General features: G+C 42.8%; 2 protein-coding genes across 2 annotated transcripts; both read left to right on the top strand.

The window, feature by feature from the left end:
- Positions 1-3,702: 3,702 nt before the first annotated feature.
- Positions 3,703-5,076, top strand: LOC135109699 (uncharacterized). The gene is made up of 2 exons (XM_064021265.1): positions 3,703-3,815; positions 4,001-5,076. The coding sequence occupies exons 1-2, from the start codon at positions 3,804-3,806 to the stop codon at positions 5,015-5,017; spliced, it is 1,029 nt and encodes a 342-aa protein (XP_063877335.1). The 5' UTR covers positions 3,703-3,803; the 3' UTR covers positions 5,018-5,076.
- Positions 5,077-9,482: 4,406 nt separating this feature from the next.
- LOC135109701 (uncharacterized) lies at positions 9,483-10,694 on the top strand. Its single transcript, XM_064021269.1, has 2 exons — positions 9,483-9,541; positions 9,727-10,694. The coding sequence occupies exons 1-2, from the start codon at positions 9,530-9,532 to the stop codon at positions 10,633-10,635; spliced, it is 921 nt and encodes a 306-aa protein (XP_063877339.1). The 5' UTR covers positions 9,483-9,529; the 3' UTR covers positions 10,636-10,694.
- The last annotated feature ends 412 nt before the right edge of the window (positions 10,695-11,106 follow it).

The raw sequence follows: 11,106 nt of genomic DNA, 5'->3' as shown, positions 1-11,106 counted from the left end.
GGCTGATGCCTGGGATGGTGCGCATGGCGAATCTCCATCGATGCTGCAAGCCGTGGGTGTAGGCGGAGTAGGCTGCATGAGGCTCAGTCCTGGCCATGTCAGACAGGACTTCCATCTCATGTATCCACTCCTTCACCTTTTCTCCTATGTACTCCCTCTTGAACTCCTCTGTTCCGATGACAGCACCCAGATGCCGTTGTCCATCCTTTGTTATTACTCGTATAACTCCACTGTCACTGAAGCTATCCACTTCACTGTCATATTGTTCCGGCTTTACAATAACGACGGACTTAGCGGCATTGGGTGTGTACCCTATGATGGGACCATTGTCGTTCACTAAGCCCCACCATTTTTTCAAGTCTGTTATTTTGCCGGCCCCTAACAGGTCATCCGCATACGCCACTTGCTTCACACTCGTTTTCTCATATGAGATAACTTGTTGCAGCACTGAAAGTCCGAGGGCGTACATCGCCATGGCCACTGGGTCACCTTGTGTTGTCCCTTCCATGGACTTTAACACCTTAACACTATTACCACTATTACTACATATGTACAAATCCGAGGGGTCACTATATGTGTTTTCTACATATTGTGCCAGAGAGGGACATTTTACTCGAATGTTGTGAAGCATTGTTTTTCTGTTAATAGTGTTGAAAGCGTTTTTGGCGTCCACTAATAACACCGCTTCACAATTGTCTTCACTGAACATTTCCCTCATAGCGTGGATGGCGGCTTCCCCTCCTGCCTGCTGTCCTGCACATACTTGCAGGTTCCCCGCTGCCCTCCTTACTACTACTACTACTACTACTACTACTACTACTACTACTATTAGTATTACTACTACTACTACTACTACTACTACTACTACTACTACTACTACTACTACTTCTACTACTACTACTACTACTACTACTACTACTATTACTGCTACTGGTACTACTACTCATATTATTACGCCTATCACGACTGCTACTACTACTACTACTACTACTACTACTACTACTACTACTACTACTACTACTACTACTACTAGTATTACTTCTACTACTACTACTATCGCTATTAGTACTATTACTACTAGTTTTATTATTACTACTATTATTATTACTACTACTACTACTATTACTACTACTACTGTAACCATTGATAAAGGAATGTTGAGTTTCCCTGAGGTAGGCAAAGGAAGGTCAAAGATTATTCTTAAGGAGCACAACTCACTTCCACTTCCTCGTTGAAAACAAATAAAAAATTGAAAATTTCTTGTAATCTTGTGATAAAGCTTTATAAGTGACCTTATGCTATGCTTTTGAAAATTTCTTCATAGGAGACACATCAAGGTCGGGGAGCGTTTAGCATTACCATCATTATTATCATCATCATAATTCACGTCATTATCAACATCGTTTTCATCGTCTTCATCATGTACCTTAAGAACCACTGCCACTATTACCATTATCATACATACGACGGTAATTTATGTCTTCTCTTTTCACCTTGTGGCTGCTGTAAGTGCAATAACCTGTGGAAATATCTCTTTTTCTTATTGTGGAAGCTTCACACGTATGTTCTTGTTGGTAACAGTCACTCTGGAGCACCTTACCTGCTTCTGCATTACCTCCAACATTTGATTTGAACTGTTCCAAGGCACTTCAGAAATTTCGGATGATCATTTTCGGATGTACTCTATACGGACTGGTGCCTTCAGTAGGTCTTTTTAAAGTTTTGTTCCCATAGGCTGGTTCCCTTTTATATGAAGAATCTCTTAAATACAACCCTGGGGGTAAACTTGTCCTTTGCCGGTAAGCAGTGTTAGGCAGTAATGGTGGTGGTGGTGGTGATAGCGGTAGTAACTTGATTTCTGACTTACATGAGCAGCAGCTTGTTGAATCCTCCTCAAGAATCCATTATTGAGCCCACTGCCTTGACATCACATTGGCACTATTTACCTTTTTCTCTCTTGATTTCTTCTCGATGTCTCTTATAAGGCTTTGAAAATGGCTTTGTGCTCTGCTATTGAAAATGTTGGGGAACATTTATCATCATAATCATCATCATTATCATCATCATCATCATCATCTTCATCATCATCATCATCATCATCATCATCATCATCATCATCATCATCATCATTATCATCATCATCATCATCATCATTATCATCATTGTCACGGCCACCTTTAACTCCACCACTACCACCACCATCACCAATTATATCAAAATGCATCTTAGGTTTTTTAACAAGATCCTCAATAAACTGCTTGCTTGGCAGCTGTCTTGTCATTATTCATCCTTTTGACTGAAAGCCTCAATCCTCTTTTCGATATTCCTCATCTAATCACTTAATCGCCAGTACTCTCTGGATAGCTCTGCCTTTTTCTGTTTTGCATTTACCTTTTCAAGGATCACCAGACGCCTTCGCGACTAAATTTTCAGAAAGGATTGCAGCCGTTTACTGTTTAACGACTCGTGGAGCGGAAAGTAGCCCAGCATTTAATCTGTTTATTCTGTTTATTTATTTTTTATTATTTATTGATATTATGATTTATTATCCCTTGACCAGTTCTCTTTCATACGTTCCAGTAAAATGAAATCTAAATACATGTTTTCTGTATTTTGATCTATTAGGCTTTCATTCCCGGAAGATTTGGGTGCAAGCAGCGACAACAGAGGCCCCAGAGGCTGGCAGGCACTGGCGGCTTTACTGTCCTTCCTCATTAGCACGAGATGACGCAGCACTGTCCTCCGTGAACCATGTTTTCTTTTTCTTACTCACTTCCCGACATTTTTTATTTCGTATATATTTTTCTCGACGCGTTCAAGGTGAGCATTACTTGATTCGATCTCATTAAATTTTTTTTTTTTATCTATGTGTGTGAGAATGGCTTACATCCACTTTCCCTTAAGAAATCTGACTAGATTAATTTTATTTAGGTACTTTATTTATTCTTGTAGGTATTTATTAATAAATCATTTGCTCATTTGTTCATTTATTTTTGTTAATAAGAAGCTTAAATTCACTTTATCTTTAGTTATATTTTACGATATTTCTTTGATTTTATAAGTGAAAATACATTTTGAATATAACTTCCCTTCAGTAACTGTTGATTAGATTTCATTTTGGAATGAATGACAATGACTTACGTCTGCTCCCTCTCTATTATGTGAAGAGATTTCTCCCTTTTTGGGTAATTAATTCAAATCAACGTTCCCTTCAGCGCTGTTTATGGAACAATGTGGCACCACTGACACCAGGAAGATTCTCTCTCTCTCTCTCTCTCTCTCTCTCTCTCTCTCTCTCTCTCTCTCTCTCTCTCTCTCTCTCTCTCTCTCTCTCTCTCTCTCTCTCTCTCTCTCTCTCTTCCCGTCTAACAAACAATTAACCATGTGAGAATATTAAGATTAGAGGTAATAAAATTAATTACTTTTTTATAAATTTTTTTTTGTGTTCTTGTCAACTCATCATTGAGCTATGTGTATATTCCGATGGTAGTAAATGTCATAGATAGTCTGTTAGAGATTTTCTTTGATTTTCTTTTATTGATGATCCTCTAAGAAATACTGCGGGACGAAAAAGGAAGGCGTCGTGTTTACAATCAGTAGCATGGGAAGTGATAACGATCGGCAGATCGAAGGTATAGGAGTGTTGTAGCAAATGATATCACGAGTCACTAACGCGGAAAACCCCACCAGCCTAAGAAGGGAGAAAACAGCCTGTTGGCCTTGGCGGTGCGCAGCGTGGTATATAAGAGAGTGCAGCGGCAGAGCAGAGCACAGTCGAAGCTGGTCCTCCACACCTGGTCGACATGAAGATCGCGGTGAGTGCACATAGCTGCCTTCAAATTAGTACTGGTTGTTTACACTTATCAGCCTCTTAAGGAGTGAATGTACAGACCTTTGCATGTTGATCCTAAGGATGTTAGGGATGAGCCTCTGGTCTGTGCCCCGAGCGTTGGTGGCTAGAGTGTCAGATAGAATACTGATGTTTCCCTTTTCCCGACAGGCTGTAGTAGCAGTTGTTGCGGGCTTCTGCCTCCTAGCAGTGAGCGGTGAGCCCGAGCCTGAGGCTGTTGCTGGCTACGTGGGAGGGCATCACTCATACCACCCAGTTGTCGTGCACCCCGGGCACTACGGTCGTAACCGCTACGGGAGGAGCGCCGACCCCGAGCCAGAGGCCGAAGCTGAGCCTAGCTTCAGATCCCGTGGCTGGGGTTACCAGAGCCGCCCTTACTACCACAGCTATTCACGTCTCCACAAGAGGAGCGCCGACCCCGAGCCAGAGGCCGAAGCTGAGCCTAGCTTCAGATCCCGTGGCTGGGGTTACCAGAGCCGCCCTTACTACCACAGCTATTCACATCTCCACAAGAGGAGCGCCGACCCCGAGCCAGAGGCCGAAGCTGAGCCTAGCTTCAGATCCCGTGGCTGGGGTTACCAGAGCCGCCCTTACTACCATAGCTATTCACGTCTCCACAAGAGGAGCGCCGATCCCGAGCCAGAGGCCGAAGCTGAGCCTAGCTTCAGATCCCGTGGCTGGGGTTACCAGAGCCGCCCTTACTACCATAGCTATTCACGTCTCCACAAGAGGAGCGCCGACCCCGAGCCAGAGGCCGAAGCTGAGCCTAGCTTCAGATCCCGTGGCTGGGGTTACCAGAGCCGCCCTTACTACCACAGCTATTCACATCTCCACAAGAGGAGCGCCGACCCCGAGCCAGAGGCCGAAGCTGAGCCTAGCTTCAGATCCCGTGGCTGGGGTTACCAGAGCCGCCCTTACTACCACAGCTATTCACATCTCCACAAGAGGAGCGCCGACCCCGAGCCAGAGGCCGAAGCTGAGCCTAGCTTCAGATCCCGTGGCTGGGGTTACCAGAGCCGCCCTTACTACCACAGCTATTCACATCTCCACAAGAGGAGCGCCGACCCCGAGCCAGAGGCCGAAGCTGAGCCTAGCTTCAGATCCCGTGGCTGGGGTTACCAGAGCCGCCCTTACTACTCTCGCGGCTATGGAGGTTACGGTTATTAAGGCGTCGTCGACTGTTCAACCAATGTAAACAAATACATCAAATAAAAAAATCGCTCCTCCTTGCTTTGTTTTTGTCACGATAAGAAAACTTTGTTAGTGATTTCTCTCTCTCTCTCTCTCTCTCTCTCTCTCTCTCTCTCTCTCTCTCTCTCTCTCTCTCTCTCTCTCTCTCTCTCTCTCTCTTGTAGGTAAAAAGGAAGTCATTGATTTTCCTTTTTCTATGTCTTCCACTTCCTTATATGAACTTACCTGCACGACTTGTCCTTTTAATTAATAAATTTATTTTTAGTCATATACATCGTGTTGAGTTTAATTTTTTTTTTCATTAGGTGGAGATCAGTTATAGAGAATCCTCTTTATATATATATATATATATATATATATATATATATATATATATATATATATATATATATATATATATATATATATATATATATATATATATATATATATATATATATATATTAATAAAGGCATTTCTAACATATTATAGGTATACAATTATACGAAAACACATCTAGAAACATCCACCTGCTTGTATACTCAAACATCAAAATACACATACACAGTTTAAGCACTCCGTAATAAGTAACCAATAAACATTGTATCCGATATATGTATACACTTATGCCATTATGATATAAACCTACTTATTCTGCCATGTAAATAAATATTGTTTTAATTTTTTTTGAAACAGAAATAAGTTTTATGATTCTGTCTCATTTTGTCTATTGCCATTGAATTCCTGAACTAGGACCACAATAAAGGAAGGTTGGTGAAGAGTGTTGTGCGGAACTGACGACAGTGCAGGTTAATATTACTTACACGAGTACTGTTTATATTTTCTACAAATCTAAATACTTTTCGACCCGGACTCATAATCACCTTTTGTAGATAAAAAGAAAATCTTTGTCAATCCTTTTTATTTGTTCCACTTGCTTATATGAGGTTACCTGCACGTCCTTTCTTTTTACCTCTTATATGCAAGCAATGGTTAGTAATGGTTATAACAGGACTTTGTCATTCTCCTAACACGTCTTTGTTCATGGTGTCTCGGTCATCCACGTACGCATTTGTCATTCTGTCATTCCTATGCGTGTGAGAAGAATGTCACAACATAAGACAATACAAACGCTTCATTAGAGAGAGAGAGAGAGAGAGAGAGAGAGAGAGAGAGAGAGAGAGAGAGAGAGAGAGAGAGAGAGAGAGAGAATTACAGTTATAAAAAAAACATCATTGTGTTGATTTCCATAATTACAAATACAAGTAACAGCAGGAAAAAGACACTTCCCGCATGTAGCCAGTTTTTTTTTTCTTTTTGTTTCAAAACCAACTAAATCTTTCATCTTTACTTATCTAATGCATTCTTGTAAATAGTTCTGGAGGCTGAAAACGACAGTATTAACGTCTTATTCCAATATTGTTTGTGGGGCATGAACATATAAATATTTCCTTTATTGGTCTGAGTGTTAACAGAGAACCTTCGTAGTGGCGAGACGTTTATTGACTCTTATCCATTTCTCTGCCAGCCAATCCTTTCCTACAATTCCTTACAACTTTTTAAACAATTTTGTAGTAAAGGATGTGAAATACTCCCGTAGAGGAGACAGTACTAACTCAATCTCATTTTTTTCTTCCATCTGTCCATGGTAACTATATTTTCACGCAGTTGTGAATGTTAGCAAAAGACAGCCATCGCAGTAAAAGGGCGTAAAACAACTCAGCATCAGTAGCTCATGTCAGTCACCACGGCTTTGTTCTTATTAGTTTTACTACTATTTGTTACCAGCCTCCCGCTCTGACGTCGGTATTTGCGACCACGCCCATCTTGAGACTCAGTTATTTAGTCAGACAGAAATTAAGTCTCGCATTTCTTTAACATTTCTACTGCCACTTGTCACACCTTTCCCTAGTCAGCAATCACTCTGAGACGTCTTTACTTGTTCTACAGCCACATTCAATCTTTAAACTGAGAAGAAATTCCAAAATGTATTAATTTTCACTGCCAACTTTCTTGTAGATCCTTATAAAGACTTCAGGCATTCCTTCTGGTGCTGCCAATTGTTTTCTCTCCCAGTGAAAGGGTTGAGTCTTCCTGACCAGGCATATTTTGTTTTCCTCTTTCTTTCAGAGTAAGCGTTTCGACATTCGTGACGTAATGTTTGGGCGAAGGTGTGCGTTCAACCACTGCCAGGAGATGTACAGAGTGTCTCAGGTGGTCAACTGATGATAAAGATGTGCAGATGTCCGGCAGTCATTGTCGGCACCATGTGAACTAAACCTTCTGTCACTTTACTACTTGTACTTTACGTTTGGCAAGTAGCAACTAAACGAACATTTTTCTTTTTTTTTTTTTCTTTTTTTTTCATTTTTTTCATTTTTTTTTTTTTTTTTGCGAGCTTCATTCACAACTGGAAAAGTCAAACATGTTACCTCGTTACCTTCTGGTTCACAACACAACTAGTTTGAGTTACAACACCAGTTTTCCCTCGATAAAGAAAACTTACCTTTTATTTTTCATGCCATGTGTTTCCTTCCTTACACGTGTATAAATTTCCCAAACACGTTATTGTTGTCTTTGTGCAAAGGGATTTTCAGCAGCCATTTTTTGCTGTCTTACGCGTGGAACACAATTCTGTAATGCTTTCATAAGGAGACATTCATCTCTCCATTGGTGTATCTGGCGTAGGTAAAGATTTCTTGCCTAGTCATCCCACCTGAGCATTCTGTGTGTGTGTGTGTGTGTCTGTGTAATAATAATAATAATAATAATAAACGGTTTATTCTTTAGGCAGTCAACAAACTGAAAATGTACATTGGGGGTGGGGAAATACTTGACATTAATCCTAAAGGTAAGTCAAATCTAGAAGGGACCTATTGATTGATGGCTCGCACCATGGTGGGAATCGCACTGAGTCTGTACCGGTCCGTATGCGGCGCCTTTTGGGGCGCTATCTTGTTGTGGTGTCTTGTGGCACGGTCCGGGCAAGGCGCGTCAGGCGGCAGCATGTTTCTGAGACGTGGATGATGCAGAAGTCCCCTTCCAAACTTCTCCAGAGCCTCACGGTACCTGGTGGATAGTCTGGACAGGCTCAGGGTGTTCAGGGCTTCTTCATAGGTGGTGTTTGCAGGGCCAAGGATGACCCTGCACGCCCTGTGTGTGTAATAATAATAATAATAATAGTAATAAACGGTTTATTCTTTAGGCAGTCAACAAACTGAAGATGTACATTGGGGGTGGGGAAATACTTGACATTAATCCTAAAGGTAAGTCAAATCTAGAAGGGACTATTGATTGATGGCTCGCACCATGGTGGGAATCGCACTGAGTCGGTACCGGTCCGTACGCGGCGCCTTTAGGGGCACTATCTTGTTGTGGTGTCTGGTGGCACGGGTCGGGCGAGGCGCGTCAGGCGGCAGCATGTTTCTGAGACGTGGATGATGCAGAAGTCCCCTTCCAAACTTCTCCAGAGCCTCACGGTACCTGGTGGATAGTCTGGACAGGCTCAGGATGTTCAGGGCTTCTTTATAGGTGGTGTATGCAGGGCCAAGGATGACTCTGCACGCCCTTTTTTGCACACTCTCCAACTGTAGCTGTTGAGTTTGTGTGAGGGAGGTTTGTGTGTGTGTGTGTGTGTGTGTGTGTGTGTGTGTGTGTGTGTGTATTGATGTTGCTGTTGCTGTTGCTGCTGCTGCTGCTGCTGCAACTACTGCTACTACTACTACTACTACTACTACTACTACTACTACTACTACTACTACTACTACTACTACTACTACTACTACTACTGCTACTACTACTACTACTACTACTACGACTACTACTACTTTACCTGGGATGAAAGCCAATAGTGACCCATAATATAATGAAATAATGCAAAAATGTATATTTATTGTTCTAACCAGAAAAGCAAAGTTTTTGGATCAAAATAACGTTTTTTTTTCTATTTTGTTTACATGGACATAATTGTAAAATTATTGTTTGGGGCAAAGATCTAGACTAAAGCGAAATTTTGTTACATAGTGAATTTATTCATCTTGTAAGTGTAAGTGTTTTCGTATATCTACTGAACATACGCAAGTTGACAATATTTATGTTAATGTGTATTTCATTATTGTGCATAAGAGGTTACCTTACTCTCACATTGTTGTTCCCTTTTCGTTCATAGTAATGTTTCCCTCTCTTCTTTAGACATTCTTATGCCATTACATGCCATACACAGTTTATTTAATTTTTTTTCGTATGTTTCTTCATGATGCCTGTATGATGGGACGGAGATGAAGGTGCCGTGTTTGTAATCAGTGATAAGAAAAGTGAAAGAGATCGGAGATGCGAGAGTGTAGCAGTGTTGTAGCAAATGATATCACGAGTCACTAACGCGGAAAACCCCACCAGCCTAAGAAGGGAGAAAACAGCCTGTTGGCCTTGGCGGTGCGCAGCGTGGTATATAAGAGAGTGCAGCGGCAGAGCAGAGCACAGTCGAAGCTGGTCCTCCACACCTGGTCGACATGAAGATCGCGGTGAGTGCACATAGCTGCCTTCAAATTAGTACTGGTTGTTTACACTTATCAGCCTCTTAAGGAGTGAATGTACAGACCTTTGCATGTTGATCCTAAGGATGTTAGGGATGAGCCTCTGGTCTGTGCCCCGAGCGTTGGTGGCTAGAGTGTCAGATAGAATACTGATGTTTCCCTTTTCCCGACAGGCTGTAGTAGCAGTTGTTGCGGGCTTCTGCCTCCTAGCAGTGAGCGGTGAGCCCGAGCCTGAGGCTGTTGCTGGCTACGTGGGAGGGCATCACTCATACCACCCAGTTGTCGTGCACCCCGGGCACTACGGTCGTAACCGCTACGGGAGGAGCGCCGACCCCGAGCCAGAGGCCGAAGCTGAGCCTAGCTTCAGATCCCGTGGCTGGGGTTACCAGAGCCGCCCTTACTACCACAGCTATTCACGTCTCCACAAGAGGAGCGCCGACCCCGAGCCAGAGGCCGAAGCTGAGCCTAGCTTCAGATCCCGTGGCTGGGGTTACCAGAGCCGCCCTTACTACCACAGCTATTCACATCTCCACAAGAGGAGCGCCGACCCCGAGCCAGAGGCCGAAGCTGAGCCTAGCTTCAGATCCCGTGGCTGGGGTTACCAGAGCCGCCCTTACTACCATAGCTATTCACGTCTCCACAAGAGGAGCGCCGACCCCGAGCCAGAGGCCGAAGCTGAGCCTAGCTTCAGATCCCGTGGCTGGGGTTACCAGAGCCGCCCTTACTACCACAGCTATTCACATCTCCACAAGAGGAGCGCCGACCCCGAGCCAGAGGCCGAAGCTGAGCCTAGCTTCAGATCCCGTGGCTGGGGTTACCAGAGCCGCCCTTACTACCACAGCTATTCACATCTCCACAAGAGGAGCGCCGACCCCGAGCCAGAGGCCGAAGCTGAGCCTAGCTTCAGATCCCGTGGCTGGGGTTACCAGAGCCGCCCTTACTACCACAGCTATTCACATCTCCACAAGAGGAGCGCCGACCCCGAGCCAGAGGCCGAAGCTGAGCCTAGCTTCAGATCCCGTGGCTGGGGTTACCAGAGCCGCCCTTACTACTCTCGCGGCTATGGAGGTTACGGTTATTAAGGCGTCGTCGACTGTTCAACCAATGTAAACAAATACATCAAATAAAAAAATCGCTCCTCCTTGCTTTGTTTTTGTCACGATAAGAAAACTTTGTTAGTGATTTCTCTCTCTCTCTCTCTCTCTCTCTCTCTCTCTCTCTCTCTCTCTCTCTCTCTCTCTCTCTCTCTCTCTCTCTCTCTCTCTCTCTTGTAGGTAAAAAGGAAGTCATTGATTTTCCTTTTTCTATGTCTTCCACTTCCTTATATGAACTTACCTGCACGACTTGTCCTTTTAATTAATAAATTTATTTTTAGTCATATACATCGTGTTGAGTTTAATTTTTTTTTTCATTAGGTGGAGATCAGTTATAGAGAATCCTCTTTATATATATATATATATATATATATATATATATATATATATATATATATATATATATATATATATATATATATATATATTAATAAAGGCATTTCTAACATATTATAGGTA

This window comes from Scylla paramamosain, chromosome 19, assembly GCF_035594125.1.
Source record: "Scylla paramamosain isolate STU-SP2022 chromosome 19, ASM3559412v1, whole genome shotgun sequence".
NCBI lineage: Eukaryota > Metazoa > Arthropoda > Malacostraca > Decapoda > Portunidae > Scylla > Scylla paramamosain.
The sequence above is the reverse complement of the archived record's forward strand: the minus strand, read 5'-3'. Positions and strand labels throughout refer to the sequence as shown.